The sequence below is a fragment of the Puma concolor genome, chromosome B3 (assembly GCF_028749965.1).
Source record: "Puma concolor isolate L17-30 chromosome B3, mPumCon1.1.hap2, whole genome shotgun sequence".
Lineage (NCBI taxonomy): Eukaryota > Metazoa > Chordata > Mammalia > Carnivora > Felidae > Puma > Puma concolor.
Genome location: NC_141672.1, coordinates 79749121 through 79770569, shown reverse-complemented (window position 1 = coordinate 79770569; position 21449 = coordinate 79749121). Strand labels below are relative to the sequence as shown.

General features: G+C 44.2%; 1 protein-coding gene across 1 annotated transcript in view; it reads left to right on the top strand.

Annotated features, from left to right (window-relative positions):
* Positions 1–21449, top strand: part of RYR3 (ryanodine receptor 3) — a 530733-nt gene that overhangs the window by 444269 nt on the left and 65015 nt on the right. Inside the window, 3 exon segments of the mRNA XM_086710284.1 lie at positions 7833–7963; positions 14511–14831; positions 17147–17387. Of these exon segments, the coding sequence (XP_086566410.1) occupies positions 7833–7963; positions 14511–14831; positions 17147–17387 (693 nt within the window).

Below are 21449 nucleotides of genomic sequence, written 5' to 3'. Positions count from 1 at the left end.
GAAATGTCTCTTTCTTCATAATCACAGCTTCCAAATAGCTTCCAGAGTTCCTGTGGTTAAAGCTTGCAGAAAAGCTCAAGGGACAGGAGGCTGTTACTTTCGTGTTGAATGAGTTTCTCTGTGATACAACCGTGGACCTTTACTGTTCACAGCTGCCAGATTAGCTATACTTTTAAACAAGGGCACATTTTGGTAGCAGAAATGCTATTCAGAAATCTTGAACAAGCTGATCTGCAGAGATGCTGGGGTTCCAGCTTTGCTTGCCCAAATATGCCCAGAGCAGTGGAGGCCTTTGGTGACCCCCTGGTTTTTAGCATTAAATGCTCCGTGTTGTGTTGTTCTGTTTCAATCCACGGGGATTAGAAGGATCAACACAGTATTAACCAAACTCTCGACTTAGTCTTATCCTTAGAAGACTTTTTTTCCTCTCAAACATGCTCTGTCACATCATGCACTAGTGACAAAAAAAAAAAATGTTGAAGAAATGTCTATCTTCATAATCACAGCTTTCTTTTTTTTTAATTTTTTTTAATGTTTATTCATTCTTGAGAGACAGAGCATGAGTAGGGGGAGGGGTGGAGCAGAGAGAGAGAGAGAGAGATAGAGAGAGAGAGAGACAGGAAGACACAGAATCTGAAGCAGGCTCGGAGGTTTCAGCACAGATCTCGACGTGGGGCTTAAACCCACAAACCGTGAGATCATGACCTGAGCCGTAGTTGGACGCTCAACCGACCAAGCCACCCAGGTGCCCCAAGAATCACAGCTTTCAAATAGAGTCCAGAGTTCAAGAAATTAATTGAAGAACTAACGACCACTTATTTTCATTATGATTTTCATCCCCAGTTACTTAGCTTTCCTTATGGATTTAGAGAAGTCATGCATAGTTTTGTTAGTTAGGAATAGGACCTGGGAAGACAAAAGTTTTAACTAGATTTTATATCTCATCAACAAGAGAATAAAAAAATACTTTCCACTTAATACTGAATTTCACCTTAAGGAAGGTATCCTTAATTCTTTCTTCTGTTGAGGATTTGTAAATATTTTCTCAATACTTTTTCTTACTCTCTCCAATGATATGTGTGTGCATACATACATCTGTCTGCATTCATGTTTCTTGGTGCACCTTTTTGAAAAGCTAATGCATTATTCTCTTGCAAAAAGTCAGCTCTGAAATGTCAGGCCAGAAAAAGGCTGCTTTTCATGATGTTTTATACTTGATCTGTTACAGTCTTACTGCATATCTGCTGCCTCCAGCATTGTGAATATCAGTGCCGGACTTTTATACTCCATGTTAGTAGAAGCCATTTCTAGAGGAAGACCCTAGATGAAAGCAGACCCCCTTCCTCTCGGTTAGCAGAGCAGCTGAGGAATTGAACATTTAAAATCCTAGCGTTGTGATGCCATCACTACGAATGACTGTTATTTACTTTCTTATATTGTGAAAGTAAGACATGCTTGTTAAAAAAAAAAAATCTAACAGTACTGAGTATATAAAGGTAAAAGTCTACTGTTTTTCTTACTCTAGACCACCTTCCCCAATACACACACACACACGTACATGCGCGTGCACACACACACACACACACACACACACGGATCCAATTCCCAGAGGAAAGCACTATTAACAGTTCGGTGTTTGTCATTCTAGATATTTTCTACACATGTACATTCTTACGTATGTGAGATCATGATATCCATACTTCCCAACTTTGTCCCATTGGATGAAACTAAAAACTGAATTCCCAACTCCTATTTTTAGATTTATCATTTAGATAAAATAATCATTAACTTTTTACCTTAAAAAGGTAGGCAAATTTAGTACACTCACATCCCTGCCTACCTTCCCATCCTTTCTGCCTATTTCGCTGTATAATTTCTCACATTTACATGCTATTCTAGGACAAATATTCCCTGAGTTGTTTACCTTAGTTTGTATTTAAATGATTCATTGAACAGCCAATCCTTTTGAACCATGACTTTCCCATTCCTAAATTTTTATTTTGGTTTTTGTCTCTTGGCCAGTCTGTAAGAGCTGTTAGATAGTCTTGAATCCTCGCATATTTTAGAATACTACCCTTTGACTTTGTGAACAGTTTTCATGGTATAAAATCCCTGAGTCATAATTTTTTTTCCCCTCAGAAGTAGGTAGACTTTGCTTCTTTGTGTTCTGACCATGTTCCCTGAACCGGGTGATTTATTGACTTACACATGATTGCAATGGGAGAGGAGAAGCTGACTGTTCACTGGATTCTTTCTGGAGCCTCGAAGCTCATTAAGTTCCTCTAATATGTTCCAGGATGTGTTTATTCTAGATCAGTCCCCTCTGCTTTTCCTCAGAACTTAATATGCCTCACAAGTGTGTCTTGCATTACTTACAAATTTTTCACTTTATTATGTAATCACAGGGAGGTTTTTCCTAGCTGTTATTCAGGAAGAGATCGTGTGTATTTATTGGCTTTTTCCTTCTCATTTACTCCCAAGTAACTTTGAGCTGGTTGCTCTTTGCTGTTTTGTGTTTGTAAGATAATTTCTCAAACTTTCTCCACATTCCTGACTCTGTTCATTTGCTTCGTCTCACATGAAGTCGAGGAGTGAATGGGGAAGAAACCTCATACAGCTTCAAATCTGACAAACAGGTTCAGGACTCTTTGTCACTCTACCCCCAGTGCCTTTAGCTCTAGAGTGCATCCACCCCTAGCCTTTGGTGTCTCCCTCCAACAAAAGTAAGTAAGAGGCCCAGGTAAGAGGTCACAGGTAAAATTTTTAGTGCATCCTGTAGACATAGGACTTTTAGGTAGTCATTTAATGTAGAACACCTACTATGTACAGTAGCAGACTTGGGTCAGCAGCTACAGAACAGGTTACTTCTCACTCTTCCACTCTACTTCCCCGCCAGTGGCTTTTCCAGGCTAGGAGCCCAGGTCACAGGAATGGCAAGTGGCATGTACACACTTCTTTCCTACTCTGCCCTGTATCACTCTGCAGTATGAACCTGGCCCAACACACCCAGCAGGTGTCCCAGGGCTTGCTCACCCCCTTAATCCTAATTGTTTCAAGCACAAGTTCATATTCTGGACTCCTCAGAATCCCCATATTTACTTCCAGAGACTTCTATACTCTGTTGTTAGTCCAGAAAGTATGTTTCAGTTTCAGAGTCCTCACCTGATTTGGTCCCTACTTTGTGACTTGACGTTAATCACACATTTTCTAATCTCAGCATGGATTCAGATTTCTTCCCATTTCTCTGCCACCTTTTGCTGAAGTTTCCTTGGCTAATGAACGTGGCAGGGTTGCAAGGGAACCATTAAATATTTGGTTTCCAGCTATAGCTTGAGTGTACATTGTGGATGGAAGATTCTAGGCACCTCAGTGATAGTTTGATTGTAAAGAGGAAAAAGGCATTGAAACACAATAGAGACCTTTCTTTTCGAATAGTTTCTAATTGAGACAATATGAGGTCACTGACAAGCCATCTTCAACAAATTTTCAGCAAAGGGCCAACGCTCTTCTGCTTTTAACTATGGAGAATATTTGCCTTCTTTGATGTGGAGATACTTTGACTAATCACAGAACATTGGAGGGGGGTTGGTCAAGAAAGGAAACTTGGAAATCAATTTAAGCATCGCATCTCCATTTTATTTCAAATGAAAACTGTGTTTTTTCCCTTCACACTTGAGAGAGATTTTTTCCTTCCTGCCCTTCCCCATTTGACCAATTGGTTCTGACCAAACACTGCACACCTTCCCTAAACCTCTGAGGAGACTAGTATTGCTGTTCTAGAACCGTGGCCTGCCTCCATGTTCTGTCCCTCTGCTACATATCATTTCCTCTCCTTAGCACCCTTGGGAACATACACGAAGGAACTTTCTAAACTGTAAAGCTCCAGATATGTGCAAGGCATAATTCTTATTACCGTGATAACTTTGGCTCTGCCTGGATCCCTAACAATAGACATTTGAGAGGCAAGATCTGGACCCATGGAAAATAAAATCAAGAGACTGACGAGGAGAGCCTGCAACTTAACAAATTAGAAAGTAACGAACATTGAAATACAAATTGCACTCTGTTTAATCTGACACCATTGACCAAGTTCTATATAAAAAATACTGTACTGGGCAGTAAGAACTGAAGGGGAAAGAGAAAGAAGGTTCCATATCCAGTGAACAAATTCTTCAAGTAGGCCCTTTGGTTGCTCTGTAGATGCTTCCATAGCTCTTGCTCTGCTTGGTCCATACCCACCCTTCCCCCTGGCGGGGGGGGGGGGGGCACTAATGACTAGAGAAGCATTATAACAGCGGGACTTTGCTCAGTCCCTCTAGGAGTCTGGGGGCCAAGGTCATTCACTCTGTTATTTCAAAGCCTGCAGCATTAATTGGCCAACTTCTGGGCTTTAAGTTTACAGAACTTTTAACAGCTGACCCAGGAGACCTGGTGTTTATCCTCCCTGTTAGCTGAATGGCTAATTAGCATCACTGTGTGCCCTAGACTAGAAAATGCCCTGTTGTGAGCCTTGTTGAGGCTCAGGCTTGTCAGTAATTAATATCAGAGAACACAGGGAATGCATGTCCCCGAGGCAGCACAACACTGGAAAACTGTCTTTTGCCCCAAGGGTTCCTTTGCCAACAGGCTAACTTTCTAGAAATCTACTTTTGTGAGATCAGGACTTTTTTGATGAGAGAAAGAGAAAAGAGAAGAATGATGGGTCAAGTTATCACCAGGGCAGCTGAAGACCAGCTGTTTTCTGAGGTTCATCTTGCTGGGCCAAGTAGACTTTGTGCTCAGATTCGACTTTACCCCTTGTCATCCTGATGCTCGCCCAGATTTTCTTTCATCACCGCTCTCCCTGTGGTGTTTCTTTCACCTTCATGGTTTGTCACCTTATTTCCTCCTCCTCCTCCTCGAAAGGCAAGACTGAGGAAACTGAGTATTTCTCCTCAGTGGCCGCTGTGGTTGGTAGAAACAGTGAGGCTTTTAATTGAAAAGAATGGCCACCACTTGCGTATCCTCATAGTTGATATACCCAGGCCCTCGCTCCCCTCAGTTATCACTCAGGGTGCTGGTCATTGAAGCCTGAAGGTAAAATGATGCCCTTCTTCTTGGGCCTGTCCACCATCTTGAGCTCAGCAAAGAAGAGAAATAATGGGGGAAGAAGTGGTAGTGAGAGGGAGTGCAGGCTGAGGGAAGAGGACTGGCCTGAGGCTTGCTCAGAAGTGAAGCGAAGCGCCCCACAGAGAAGCCCAGTTCTCACTCCCTCCCCTTCCAGCAGGGTTGTGGCCTCCCACTGGAGCCTGGAAGCTCCAGACACAGGACACAGAGGACCTGTTCTGTCTGAGGGCTGCTGTTCTGTCTGCAGAGCGGCCCTGGATGGGGGGCATTTCACAGTCGGACCTCCAGCAAAAGGATAAGGCTGTGCCATCACCTAAAGTGATTGCCTGACTGAGGACATTCTTGCTTGCGGGAGGCTGACTTTAAAGTTACCTGCTCAAACACTTCGGAGCTAATAAGCAAGCTGTCAGGTAATCCCCTAAAAGCTGAGCCTAAGAAGAAGGTAGAAGACAAGGATTAAAACCACATATATTGTCTTTTAAGTTAATCAAAGGATGACTTTTTTCCCCTAAGTTTGGTAACTTGATGGAAGTTGGAGGGTGGGTTCCAAGACTGCTTTCTCCCCTTCACTCACCCACCCTCCCCCTCCTCTCTCTCTCTTCCCTTCTCCCTCCAGTCCAACAGGTTCCCCATTGCATCTAGGCAATTCTTGGCCCCTCAGGCTTGCCCCTTGCAGACTCTGACTGTACCCCAGATAGCCATGACAAGTTATTTTTTTAAGAACAATTAAGATCACATTTTTAATCCAATAATCCAATTCAAGTGAGTCTCTTTCTCTGCTTTAATTAGTTGGTCCTAATTCTAATAATCAGACCATAAATATATGTTATTTTATCACATTGCTTTAGGTTCTAAGGAGAAGGACTTTCACTATCTGGAAGACAAAGGTTAAGGTTCAAACTATGTGGCTTACTCCTCAGTAAGCAATGGTTTCCCTAACCATCCCCCACCCCATAGTAAATGCTTGTTGTACTCATCCAGAGAGCCTACACTTTTGACATTATGGCTTCTTCGTGCTGTTGGAATTGTCGGCTGTTATCACAGTCAAGGGCAATTAACATGGCCTTCGATTCTGGTTTTGTTGGGGAGCTGAAGGGAACCCTGAGCTGAATGCCTTTCTGTTTCCACAGAACTGCAATAGTGCGGGGTTAGCATTTGCCCCTGACTCCAAGTGCACCCTCTCTAGCTGACAGTTTTCCCCATGATGGTTCTAGAACCTCTCCCAAGATACAGATGGATAACTTCAGCTCCCAGGGATTCTGCTAGTGGGCTTCATATACACAGCATCAGCGCTCACTTTGGTCAGATGCAAAGGAAGGCAAACAAGATACGTTGGAGCACTGTAAGCCCCATCCAATCCTTAATTATAGACCTATTGTCTGCATCTCCCACTAATTATCTGTGTCATGGTCTAACAAAGGACTCATAGTATTACGTTGTTTGAAGAAATATTTCAAATTTTTTTTAAATTTTTTTTTTCAACGTTTTTATTTATTTATGGGACAGACAGACACAGAGCATGAATGGGGGAGGGGCAGAGAGAGAGGGAGACACAGAATCGGAAACAGGCTCCAGGCTCCGAGCCATCAGCCCAGAGCCTGACGCGGGGCTCGAACTCCTGGACCACGAGATCGTGACCTGGTTGAAGTCGGACGCTTAACCGACTGCGCCACCCAGGCGCCCCTGAAGAAATATTTCAAATTTTCTCCTTATTTGGGAACTGACATCACATGTGTAACTCACGTAACAGGTTTGTAGTCTGACTGTCATCCAATGCCAGTAATTGACAGAAGATACTGACGACTAAAAAACAGATGGTTCTGGTCTCTCATTCATTAGAAAGCAACAGGTGTCTGTGCCCATACAGGACCCTTCAAGACAGCACTGTAACTGTATTGTCTCACTAGCAGGACCTGCAAGGCTAGCCAGGACAACTCCAAGGCTAAGCCCAGGCCTGGAAAAGGGAAGCACTCTCTCAGTACCAGCCCTGCTTTGACCAGCCAGTGGCTAGTTCTCATCACTTAGGCTTGCAGACTTGGTTAGCAGGCAGGCAAGGGCAAGTTCTTTCAGTTGGAGAACTAGAAATCAGAACAAGGAATCCTAAGCATTTTTTGTTTGGGTGCTTGTTTCACAGAAAGACTTGAGACCCAGAGCTTTATACATGGTGGACCCTCACATATTTGTATAGAGTATTTGTGAGAAGGAACAGGTATTAGAGGTCTCTCCTCTAAATCAAGCAATGAGCTTTAGGATCTGACATTTCTCTTGCAAGGCAGGTCTTTTCTTTTGTGTCTTATTGTTGCTTTTGGCCCATTATCTACTGTTCCTTCTGCTGGACACTGGCTCCATCCAAAGCAGGGAATAGACACAGAGAACTTACACAGATGATTTCAAAACATTCTGAGTACAAAGAGAGGATCAAATTCAGCTTGGATGCCTGCAAAACTTGGTCTCAGAAATGCTGGGAGAGAAGAACAAAGCTACATAGTGTGTTATTATATTGCCTCAGCCACTTAAGAACCAGTTTCCAGGTGGTGAGACCATGCCATTGATCAGTGTCCAGAGAAAGATGGGGGAAAGAAAAGTGTGTGTAATCTTGCTGACCCCAGGACCCAAGGATGTCCAGTAGAGTAATCTATGAGACATCTTGGGAAAGGGGCCTGGCCCACAATGCATGGGGCCAGCATATGGTGGTACCACTTCTAAATGGACTTCTTTGTTTCCAGGCAACGTCCTGCCCTTGGAGAATGTCTGGCCTCACTGGCAGCTGCCATACCAGTGGCATTCTTGGAGCCCACTCTTAACCGCTACAATCCACTCTCAGTCTTCAACACCAAAACCCCCAGAGAGAGGTCTAGTAAGTATCTTCCCTCAGGGGTCATGAATCCATATGTTGAGAGGAGAGCATCCAAGAAGGAAGGCCACCCAGGCAGGGAACAGCAGCCTTGTAGAACTTTGGGTTTATGTGGTCTGAGAGGAGAGGGGGGTCAAAGACATGTGGCATGTCTCCATCTTACTAGAAAAATGGGCTTGGGCAAGTACATATAACAAAGTACGCTGGACTTTGGCTTCCTCTTCCATACGATGTGGTTGGATTCTAAATCCCTTCCATCCTAAAACCTTAGGCTTTCTAGTCTACCCTGGGTCTCAAGTGCCCTTCTGCACCTGGGGATATGACCGCTTATTACGGTTCCTCTCCAGATCCTCATCAGAAGAAGCATATGTGCACTAGTAACCTAATTATACTTTCCAAGTCCAGGGAGAGGCTGTGTTTCTAAAGAGGATGACCCCATGCTATCTATCATCATAGAAAATCATAGAAAAACACCAGAGGGGATTGAGATTGTACAAGAAAGAGGAGTTAACGGGAATACTGACACACTAAGTTCTAGAACAGCAGTAGACAAACTATGGCTATGGGCCTAATCTGGCCCTGCTGCCTATTTTTGTAAATAGTGTTTTAATGGAACATGCTCACACCTACTCATTTACATACTGTCTATGGCCACTTTAGCACCATGTGGGGGAGAGGAAAATAATTTTTTCTCTACTCTTTTTTTTTTTAATGTTTATTTTTGAGAGAGACAGAACACGAGAGGGGGTGGGCAGAGTGAAAGGGAAACACAGGTTCTGAGCTGTCAGCACAAAGCCGCATGTGGTGGTCAAACTCATGAGCAGTGAGATCATGACCTGAGCCGAAGTGGCATGCTCAACCGACCCAGCCACCCAGGTGCCCCTCTATTCTTTATTAAAAAAAATTTTTTTAATGTTTATTTGTGAGCGAGACAGAGCATGAGTGGTGGAGGGGCAGAGAGAGAGGGACACACAGAATCTGAAGCAGGCTCCAGGCCCTGAGCTGTCAGCACAGAGCCTGACACAGGGCTTGAACCCACAAACTGTGAGATCACGACCTGAGCCCAAGTCGAATGCTCAAGCAACTAAACCACCCAGGCACCCCATTTTCTCTCTACTGTTAATTGTTCTTGGCTGAGACCTCCCCACCCATAAAACAGAGCTTAACAAGAGAAAAAAATTTAATTATATACATACGAGTACTTACAGGAGCCCCACAAAGATATGAGACTCCAAATGCAGCCAAACAATTGAGGCTTATAGATACACCATTCAGAGCTAAGGAAAGGGATAGGGCTCTGGGAGTTCAAAAGGAGGAAGGCAATTCATAGAAAGGGAAAAAGTAGAAACATTTGGTAAACGTGTGCCCTGCCCTGTAGTTGAGTCTCTCAGATGAAAAGGTGATCTCTGGTAAATAGCTCACTTCCTGGTACACGCCCCCATTCTAATGTAAATTTCCTTTATAAAATTTAGATTCCTCTTACACAAGGATAACTTCTCTATTTTCAGAGCTTCTTCCTGTGTTTGTAGATTCTTTAAAAAAATCAGCCCAAATAATCCTTATGCCAAAGAGGCATATTTTTGAGTGGCACATTCTGCTTCAGTTCAACCATAGGCGCAGAGTTAACTCATAGTGGAAAAAACTGTCTGGCTTGCAGATATTTACTATCCGGCCATTTACAGAAAAAGTTCCCCACCCCCCACCCCCCGTATTCTAAAACACCCTAAAACTGGAATCCAAGGCAGGTTATACACCTGCTGCTGGGGAGTTAGGAGCGAGAGTCCTCATATATGGATGAACTGTGATCCTACTAGAAGTCAGTGGAATAGAACAAAGGAACTTCAAACAAGGGAGCTTGAATGAAACTTGGACTCCAACTAGAAAGAACTATGATAATTTGATGTAACATGAAGCAAAAATTACCACACCTATGGTCCTAATCAATATTGCTGAAGAAAAAAATATAGCCATTTCAGACCAGAGCCTATCCTATTAAGAACCAATATTTTCTTAAAATATTGATTTACAGTATCAGTAGATGACTAGACTGTGTAGCAATTCATCATAGTCAAGCCCCCTTTTCAAACTGATATGAGATCCCGAGGAGGAGAGTTTGGAGAGTAAGCATTCATGTTACACTCCTTTGTCACTCTCTGCATGTAAGAATACAGAGTACTAAGCCACAGTGGCTTTATTCCCACTTGCTTCTTGATACTTCAGATAAAAGAAGCACATCGTCCCCAGAAATGACGACCAGGCCAGTTTAGACAAGGCCACTTAATAAAGTTCTGGTCCTGAGCTAGAATACAGGGGAGAGGAGTGTTCCCAGATTGAGTCAAGAGAAAACCTTGCCCAGATGCTTCAGCTTGCCAAAGTCTCATGTGAAATCTCTAATTTCCCAACCCTCTCAGCCTCACCTTACCCTTTTTCCCCTTGCTAAGACTAGCAAAAATAGATCTCTAACCTTGTTTTTCTCCACCCTCTGCTGATACCAAATGAGTCACATCTTGCAGCTAACATGGGAGCTGAACCACTAAGCAGGCTCTGGTAATGTTGAGAAAGAGCTGTGACCTCTGTAGGCAGGTGCCAGGTAAAGTGTTCCTCCCCGGCTCCAAAGGGATATGGGCCCACTCATGAGAGTGCTAGGTGTTTGATCTGCTCCAACTGTGATTCAGGAAATCCTGTGTCTCTGTTTGACCAGGGTGTAGAGCTATGCCTTGGGAAATAGGCGTACTCCGCTCTTCAGCTCATAGACGTACAGTAGGGGGTAAAATCAGAACTTGACAAAGATGGGGGAAACCCTGAATGGGCTCTGGTAAGCAAGGGAATGACTCTGTCCCGTTGTTCTTCTCAAGGGCAATTAGAAACCTGTTCCTTCTTATTTTATATACTTGACCTTTATTTAGTAAGACATATCCATAAATAAAAAATAAATATAAATCATTGCATACTCCACAGGGAGAAAAAGAGAAGGGTGTGATTAGAGATGACACAGTTTTTCATCCATCAGTGACACACTGTGGGATGTGTCCCAGTCCCCTGAGTCCATGTTTTCCATCATTCAGTTAATCAACAGAGGGAATGCTGACCAGTGCGGCTCTTGAAAAGTAGAGCATACATGAATATGTATTCTGGGATAATCAGGTTAGCCTGGAGCGAGAGAATGACTGATGGCTTAATGGACCCTAAGAAAGTAGACTTCATTCATTATACAAAGTGAGTGGCCCCAAGGGACCAAGGTGGGGGAGGAATGTATAGGGTGACAAACCATGTGAGCCTTTGGTTTAGAAATATGAGCTGATTTATCAAGGCTTCAGTCAATGGGACATCTCTATTAATGGACAGTTGGTGTTTTGCCAGCACTTCCTCATGTTAGTAACTCTTCTGTAAGACCCTGGAGCATTTTCTGATTCATCCAGAAATTAAGATAGGCCTAGAAAAGGTGAATACTAGTATCTTCTAGGTATTCAAAATTAGATAAACCTTTGGTTGTGGGCGGCAGTGGTCTGTTAATCAGATTATCAAACAAGATACCCTAGTCACCAGCCAGTTTACTTCCATGCCCTTATTGGAGCAGTCATCCAGAGAGAGCGGTGGCCCAGGTCCCATGTGAGCCGTCTGTTTACCCAAAGAGGTGGTGCTCTCCCATGCCGCCTTATGAAAGAGCTGCCTGGTGGAGAAAATCTGACTTGAGAAGCTAACTCAGAATGCTTAGTAAAACAAAGATTGCTGGATGCTACCCCTAAAGTTTCTAACTCAGGAGATCGGGACTGACAAGTTTCCAGATGCTGCTGGTGGGACAACCCCACTTTGAGAACCACTGATCTAGAGATGAAAGGGAAGTATGTTCTAATGATAACTCCAACAGTCTCGTGCCTGATTCTTTTTTTCTTAAGTTTATTTATTCATTTTGAGAGAGACAAAGACAGTGTGGGTTGGGGAGGGGCAGAGAGAGAGAAAGACCGAGAATCCCAAGCATGCTCCAGACTGTCGGCACGGAACCCATTGTGGGCTTGAACTCACAAACCGTGAGGTCATGACGTGAGCCAAAACCAAGAGTCAGTGGGACACTTGGCCAACAGAGCCACCCAGGCACCCCTTGTGTCTGATTCTAATAGGACCGAGCCGAGGCTGTTTTTCAGCAGCATTCATTCTTTGGGTTTGTTATGTGGCATTAGGAGTATAAAACACCATCTGAATCACAAATGTTTCTTTCACTCAAGGGCCAATTACATATAAATAACTTTTAAAGGTCATTATAATGATGCCAGTGCAGCACCCTCAAGCAACTCTTTTCTTAGGTAGGGGAAGAAAGTGTCCATGGTGATGTATTGTCTGTGTGACATTTAAACACAAACACCTGAGCTGCCTTAATTATAATGTTACGGGCAATAGTTGTAAACTTCACTTGCATCTGCGGCAGTTGGCACTGTTCGACGTGCAGAGTTTCAAGATAAAAAGCTTGACTTCCCGGTCTCTAACTTCTTGTATATGTAAAATTACTTTGTGAGACTCCTCCAGACCCCCATGTTGATGTCACCCCTGGTGGCTGTTCTGCTGCAGTGTCCACAGACTAGACTTCTCTGCACATGACCAACACTGGCAGTAAGCCATGTCTGACCCTTATAATTCCCTTCCCTTGCAAATCACAGGAGTGTCACATTCTCTGGCTCTCATGCTACTAATCCTTTTGAAGTGTCTGGATTTTTTTTTAATTCTTTTAATTATTTATTTATTTATTTATTTTGAGAGAGCGAGCAGGCAAGTGCAAGTGGGGGAGAGAGAGGCAGAGAGAGGATCCCAAGCCGGCTCTGCACTGTCAGCACACAGCCCGACCCCAGGCTCCATCCCAGGAACCATGGGATCATGACCTGAGCCGAAATCAAGAGTCAGAGGCTTAACCACTGAGCCACCCAGGGGCCCAGAATTATCTGGATTTTAAAGGACATTGGTCCACTTAGGACTTTCAAGGAAGAGAGATCTTTAGCCACAGTGATGGCAGCAAAAAGTCGTCACTAGGCAAAGAGTGTTAGGAACTCATGGGGCCTCTTCCATAGCAGGGAGGCTCCTGCGTATCATTTGCTTTGCAACAGTCCATGCCATCCAATAGACTCACTTGTCTCCGCTGCAGATTTAGTGTCTCCAGCGATGGCCAGCACTGTCCTATATCTCTGCTCCAGAAAGTGCAATCAAGGGAGAAATCAAAATGGTTCCTTTCAACTGACCAGTATTTCTAAAGGCCACAGAATTTGTCTGACCTCTCTTACTCATTAACCTTTCAGTTCCTATGTACCTAAATGATAGAGAAGGGAGACTTCCAGCCAGCGGTAACCGCAATGGCAAAGGGCCTGCAGGCATAACTCAATTCACAAAAGACTTTATTTGAAGTCTTCCACTTTGTCCTTTGAAATTCATGAGAACGTCGCATTTTTCTCCAAGCATCAAAAATAATTTCCTCGAGTCATCTAGTGGGACTGATGTTCCAGAAAATTGCTCCCCGTTGTGGCTTCTCAGATTCCCTCACCCCTGTGGTGCCTGATGCTTTGGCCGCAGTGTGAGAAGTTTGGCTTGTGGGTGGAGTCTGCATAGGATGTGTGTCCTGGGTCCAGGTGAAGTAGGCAGATGGGGGGCAGGGGAGGAGACAGAGCTGTGGGCTTGCACTGCTTTCAGAGTCCCTGCTAATCTTCTCACCCTTTAAGAACCTCAGGATGCTTCCAGTCTCTCCTCGTCTGCCCTGTAGAACAGGATGGATATCCCCTGGCTGCTTTTGTTTTTGATTCTTGTATCTGACAGCCTTCCTCAATTTCACATTGAACTCCATCTGTTGCCGCATCATCCTGTCTGTCCGCATTCAGTGAAGTGACCTCAGTCTTAAGTGTGAGGAAAAGGTGGGGCTTAATCACTCTTCCTCACATAGAAGCCTTCAGAAACAAAAAGGTTTAAGCATGACAGGAAGTCTTGGCACAGGTCATCAATAACTTCTGTTGGAAATGCAGAAATTAATTCAAATACAATCCCCCCCACCACCAAATTTCAACCTATGGAAGGTAATGTTGTCTCTGGTCCAGCTGAAGGAATATTTGATGAGAGGGGTTTCTTTTCCTTTTCTAACCAGTACAGAGATCCAGGTGACTGAACTCTACATGTTTTCAACTAAACACAGATTAGTTGCTTTTCTCCTTCTAGTATTGTCTTTTGTGCTATGCATGCAGTAGGGCAGAGAGGGAGAAGTCAAGAGACTGGCTTTATCTCAGAGAAGTCTTGGGAAATGTCCCTCAGCTGTCTCTGTGATGCTCCTTTGGCATTAAGTTGAAGTGTTCTATGCTGAGTATGGCATCTGGGAAGATAATCCAGCCTCTGGAAGCCGCCATCTTTACACAAACACCTGGAGGACAGAAACTCCCCCATATCCAATGCTCACTCATCTGGAGCTTGAGGGTGGAAACTTAATGTCTCAAGACCAAAGGAAGGGCGGGAAAGACAGGGAAGTTTACATTATTTGTGCTTTTGAATTACTGTCCCTGTATTCTTCCTGTACCCTCTTGGTCAGTTCTGGGGATGCCAGACACAGTGGAAGAGATGTGTCCTGACATCCCTCAGCTGGAAGGCCTGATGAAGGAAATCAGCGACCTGGCCGAGTCAGGGGCCCGGTACACGGAGATGCCCCACGTCATCGAGGTGATCTTGCCCATGCTGTGCAACTACCTGTCCTACTGGTGGGAGCGGGGGCCAGAGCACCTGCCCCCCAGCACAGGGCCCTGGTGCACGAAGGTCACCTCTGAACACCTCAGTGTCATCCTGGGAAACATTCTGAAAATCATCAACAACAACCTGGGCATCGACGAGGCATCCTGGATGAAGCGCATCGCAGGTACTACAAATGCCTCTTTTCCCCAGCACAAGGCCAGGGTGCCTGTGTTTTCTTTTCATTTTAGTCCATCTTTAAACTAGTCTCCCTCCCCGTCTTAGTTATTTAACAGTAAAAAGGTTTTCCCCTGGAGAGCTTCCTAGAGCAAATGCCTCTTGCCCACTCCTCACCTAAGCCAAGTCCCTCGAATCTCCAGGAAGCCCTTCTCGATACACTCTGCCTGACTCAGATGTTCATTGCTTTATTTGCTTTTGGTACTTAAGACTCCCGTTTGCTCTTACAGTAATAATTGTGGATATTTTCCTGGTAAGTGATCCTGTGTGTTTTGTACATGTAGAAAACTCACTCCCATCTGAGCTGTACTCAGATTGCTAGCATTTGTATTTCACGTTATGCTTTCTAAGACACTCTCTAATTTAGCTTCACAGCAGCATCACTTTGGGATTTTTGTTTATTATATCTGTGTCCCCCTAGAACTGCTTGCATGCAATAGGCTCTTAATGAATTTTGTTAGGTGTTCCTAAAGCAAGCTCAAAAAAAAAAAAAAAAAAAAAAGGAAAGGCTTGGAAAATGAATAACCATACTTCTCACAGTCAGGAAACCGTGAATATTTAGTGTCCTCTTGTCAAAGCAAAGTCTGAGGAAACAGAAGCCAAGGGGAAGCCATTGCCTTTCATCAACCTACAGTGTAGACAGCTCCATGGTGGCATTTTCACCCATGCCATCCCCTGGATCAGGAGACACAGTGACTGGGCCAAAGGGAGCTATTAACCCAACCTTAGATATTTATCTTCCCAGGCAAATGAGAAGGTATTCCTCTACGAGACCAAGGAAGAAAAGTTCTTACCCCCTTCCTGTCTCTGAAATGAACCGAGACTGGAATTATCAATATTCTAGGTGCCCATAGCTACTAGATGGTGCAGGGTTCTGTGAACAATATAAGTAAATAAAGTTGAGGTTCCTTTCTGACCCATTAGCCCAAGAACATTGCCAACCCCAAGGCAATTTGTTGAGAAGCTCTAATTTGTAATTCAAGAGGGATTCAGGGACAGAAGCAGGTGGAAGGACAGGCTCCTTCAGCTCCCTAGAGGTGCAGAGAGGAAAGATGTCACAGCACAAGGTGTGCTGGTGGCAGTTGAACTTGACTTGTTACTCCACAGGGGTATCCATATCTCAGGCCACTTAATTGCTGGCACCAAAAAAAAAGTGATTTTAAGTTGTAACCCCATCTCACCCACATCTGGAATAGCCATTCTGATTATGGGTCCAAAGCAGAAGTAACCCTCCGGGCAGGGCAAGGTATAGAATGTGAATGGCTCTCAAAGCGCTGAGTTTCGACTTCTTGGTTGATGCATCTCAGCAAAAGCTGCCTTTGTCTCCTTTTTCTGCAATGGTCATTTTTGTGAAAGTGAAAAATAAGGCAGATTTAAAAGAAAAAGTGCCAGAATGTAGGTTATTTCCGATTGAAATGCCCTAAGCTAAAGAAACCTTGAAATACACAAAACATACACCATGCACATGGGCATTGGTTCTTGACTCTTATTAATTTTATTTCACTTATTTCTTTTATAATTACTCTGACTCTGATCGTTATGATGAATTGGACCAAGAGGATATTCCATTTAAGGAAAAGGGTACAACACAGAAGTTTTATCTTGCTCTTTAAGAGGCCCAGAATCACAGTCCCAAGTTCCACTGATTACTGTATCTGCTCTTTGACTTCTGGTGGCCACCCCAGCCTCTCCCTCCATTCATTATACCAGATAATTAGTCGATCTAGCTTCCTCAGGACCCAGAGGAGCCCCCAGGCAGCGAGTTGGCAGTTTTCAAACATTGGAGAGTGAGAACTGTGGGTGGATTAATATATTTTTAATAGGAGTTTCTTCTATAAAATAACCAGAAAGCATAGCACTGAGTGCCTACTTTTGGCTCAGCACAGAGCTGGTTATTAGGGGGAAAAGGCTCCATTCAAGGAATTGGTAATATTGTTAGTAAGCCCAAACCAGCATGAACGTGCTAAGACTATGATAAGGAGCTAAGAGGTGTGGCAAACAGCAGGCATGCCTGAGAAGGTCAGGGGAGGCAGGGGCTCCCTGTGGCCTGGACAAGCAGAACAGGAATAGGGACCTTGTCCTATGGCTCCATTCCCCAGCTGTGGCTTCCTGAGAGCAAGCGGGCCACTAAGGAAGGGAACAAGAGGCAGGGGCTATCTTGAGTTGATGGATTGTCACAGCCTCACCTTTCAGGATCACCTCTTTCCTTTTATTAATTGTTGTAATGTGTGAAATGAGGGGGAGGCTTTTTGTTTGCAAACGCAGTGTACGCCCAGCCAATCATCAGCAAAGCCAGGCCGGACCTGCTGAAAAGCCACTTCATCCCAACTCTGGAGAAGCTGAAGAAAAAGGCTGTGAAGACTGTGCAGGAGGAGGAGCAGCTGAAGGCTGACACCAAAGGAGACACTCAGGAGGCGGAGCTCCTCATCCTGGATGAATTTGCAGTCCTCTGCAGAGACCTCTATGCCTTCTACCCCATGCTCATCCGCTACGTGGACAACAACAGGTATGTGGGAGACCTGGGGCAGCCTGTCCACAGAGTAGAAAGGTGGTGTGGGGTTGTGTTACAGGTGAGAGAGGGAGTCACGGCTCCTACCCCCACCCACCCCAGCCCGTCCAAGAGAAAATTCCGGGTGTAGGACCTCTGGATTGCGCTTTCCTTGGCCAGCGACTCCATATGGTCAATGACATGGCCACCCCTTCCATCCTCACATGCTACTGTAGCTAAGAAGGAATTGGTCAGATTGGGGCAGAAGAAACCCACTTCTTCCCCTCCGCTGTTCTGTTACATATTCATTCAACAGATATTACTGTGTGTCAGGGGCTGTTCTAGGCATTGGGAGACAAGAGTGAACAAAACAAAGATGTCTGGCCTAAGGGCTTTCATTGTGGTAGGAAAGTAAGGCACACAGACAATAAACAAAATAAGTACTTACATACTTAATGATATACTTTACTTAGATAAGTAAATTCTACAAAGCAAGGTTAAGGAGAATTAAGAGTGCCCCAGGTGGGTGGAGTCACAGTTTTAAATAGAATGTTACTGGGGCACTTGGGTAGCTCAGTCAGTTAAGCATCCACCTCTTGATTTCAGCTCAGGTCATGATCTCAGAGTTCCTGGGATCAAGCCCCACGTCAGGCTCTGCGCTGACAGCATGGAGCCTGCTTGGGATTCTCTCTCCCTCTCTGCTCCTCCCCCGCTCACTGATGTGTTCTCTCTTGCTCGTTCTCAAAATAAATAAACATTTTAAACAGATGATGGATGGATGGATGGATAGATAGGTATAATGTTACTGAGAAAGCAATACTTGAGCAAAGAGATGAAGTGGGAAACCCTGCAGGTCTGAGAAGGGTTATATTCCCAGGAAGAGGGAGCATGTGGAGTAAGCCCTGAGGAAGGAGTATGTTGGGGTGGAGGAGAGTGAGGAGTAGGGAGGAAAGGAAGAGATGTCAGAAAAGCAATATGGGGCCAAGAGTGCAGGCCCTTGGAGGCCATTGTGAAGACTCTGGCTTTTATTCTGAGAAGGGAAGTTGGTGGACGCTTTAAGCTACTCTGTGATGTGATCAGATTCACTTTTTGAGCACAGCATAGAGGCAAATAGGGGGATGAGGAGACCAGTTGGGAGGTTCACAGTGATCCAGTCAAGAGCTGATGGGGGATCCTTAGAGACAGAGCCAGCTACTGGTTGCCAGGTCCTGGGGGGAGGGGGGACCAGGAAGCACCTGCTTAATGGGATTGGGTTTCCTTTTGGAGTCCTGAAAATGTTCAGAAACTAGATAATGATAGTGGCTGCCCAACCTTATGAATGTACTAAATGTCACTAATGGCAAATTTTGTATTTTACCACAATAAAAAAAGTTTGATGGTTGGATCCAGGGTTGTAGCAATAAAGGTTGATAGAAGATGGCAGATTCTGGGTCTATTTTGAAGTTAGAGCCCTTAGGACTTCCAAATTGGGAATGAGAGAAGAAAGGAGGGTCAAAGATTATTCTTGCAAATGGAAGAATGGAACATCCAGCAGTTGAGTAGGGGAAGATTGTGGGTACAGACATTTTTTAAGGGGAATATCTGGAAATCACTTTTGGATATGTTAAACTTAGGTTGCCTATTCAATATAAAAATGAAAATGTTGAGTGGGAAGTTGAATATATGTGTCCAGAGTTCAGGAGAGAGTTCTGTTGAAGCCATTGGGATTTGGAAGTCATTAATATATTGGAGAACATGAGACTGGATGAGAGAAAGAATTGTGGTGGGGGAGAGAAGAGTTCCAAGGACTGAGCCCTTGTGCTCTCCAACATCAAGAGGTCAGGCAGAAGAGGAGGAACTGATGGCAGAGGCTGAGGATGAACAACCCATGAGACAGGAGGAAACCCAACAGAATGGTATGTCCTGGGTGCCAACTTCACAGACCGTCTCCAGGAGGGAAGAATGATGAGTGAAGGTCATTGGTGATCTTGACAAGAGCAGTTGGAATGGAGAGATGAAGTAAAGCCTCTTTGGAGTAAGTTGGAAGAAAATGGGAGAAAAAGACTTGGAGAGAGAAGTACAGACAGTTTGGTCAAAGAATTTTACTACAAAGAGGAGCAGGAAAACAGGATGCTAACTAGAGGTAGAAGTAAGGTCAAAAGAAGAGGGTTTTTTTTTTGTTTTTTTTTTTTTAATTTTTTTTTCAACGTTTATTTATTTTGGGGACAGAGAGAGACAGAGCATGAACGGGGGAGGGGCAGAGAGAGAGGGAGACACAGAATCGGAAACAGGCTCCAGGCTCCGAGCCATCAGCCCAGAGCCTGACGCGGGGCTCGAACTCACGGACCGCGAGATCGTGACCTGGCTGAAGTCGGACGCTTAACCGACTGCGCCACCCAGGCGCCCCAAAAGAAGAGTTTTTAAGACGGGAGACTTGTCAGCTTGTTTCTTCATTAGTGGGAATGATCTAGTAGAGAAGGGGAAATTTATCTTGTAAGAGTGAGAGAGATAATTTCTAAAGCAACATTCTCTGCACAGGCAAGGGTCAGCATTAGACGGTTTATCCACAACAACAAGCAGGGGGGCAGGGAGTGTAGGTGCTGATGCTGGCAGATACACACACACACACACACACTCACACACACACACACACACACACACACACACACACACACACTATGTCTGGGGTCTGTAGGAGTCCTTTCCTGATAGCTTCCATTTTCTCAGGGAAGTAGGAAGCAGGATCATCAGCTGATATTGAGGATGGGGAGAAGATGTTTGGAGGTTTGAGGAGTAAAGAGAAAGTGTGTGGTGATAGCCAGTGAGAGGGAGAGAGAGTAGATGGGTCAGAACAGTGTCATGTGATTGCCAGGCAGCATTAAGGGCCCCACCTGAGATCTGTGGTCATGAACTTAAAGGGAGACCCATCACTAGGTGGTCTTTTTCTCCAGCCAGTTCATCCCAGAGCGAGGCCCAGAGTAGGAAAAGAGTTGGATGTAACCAAGGTCGGGGTTTTGCAGTGTGAGTATGACAAAGAGAAATAGGTTAGGGTGTTGAGGGTGTATAGAAGAGAATATTCATAACGATTGACCATGGAATTTCAGCAGCATGTTGAGGACGGTGAGGACATGGTGGGGGCTAATGTCTGTGAGCAAGCAGAAGAACAAAGGATTATTAGTCCTAGTGTAGAGCAAGGACCAAATGGATTTTTATTATACTGCGCCCTCTTAAAATTTAAAGTCCTTAACACGTAAATTTGAAAAGGTTTAATTTTAAAATACTCTGTTGTAGATATTGAAAGGACTTAGGACTATTTGGGGGAGCATTGCTAACTTTTGGGTTGGAAGCCATTCTTGTCATGGGCAGGCAATAGGTCCGGATATACACATTTAGCATTTATTTTAGAAGGCAAATTGTTTAAACAAATTATTGTTTAAAATAATTAATTATATTTAGCCTTTCGAAATAAATGCTTTACATTTACTATATACATAATAAAATCCCTTAACTGTCTGTGGGAAACCTTACTCTCGCAAAACAAACTCTGGTTTGAGGATCATCGTTTTCGTCATTTCCGATAGTATAATGACATTAGCAGTTTAGAGAGGGAATTTGTCAGAGTGTGAGGTAAAAACAAAAATGAAAGCAGAGTAAGGTTGCTCCTGGAATAGCTCTTTAATTGCATTTGACTGTTGACAATCAAACTCAAGATAGAGTGTGTTCTCCTTACACAGTGTTTGACAGTTGCTAAAAATGGCAATGTCAGAGAGTCTTTGAGATCATCATTAATTCATTCATCCCCGCTTTTCAGCCCGTTCTTCACAGAGCACCAGAGAACGTTATGGCCACTGGAGCCTAGCTTAGAAATACTTGCTTCTTAGGTGTATGCCTTTACCTTCTTTGAGTACTTTCTTCACCAGTAGAATTGCTGGCTTGGAATTATGGGAGTGTGGAGTTGGCAGGAAGAAGAGGGGTCACTTCATCTTACCTGTAACCGGATGAATAAATACCCCCTTTCTTTTCTCACAAAACTGTTCCAGTCTCTCTCATGGCACCTCTTTAAATATTGAAGAGAGCCATCTTGTCCTGTCCTCCTCCCTG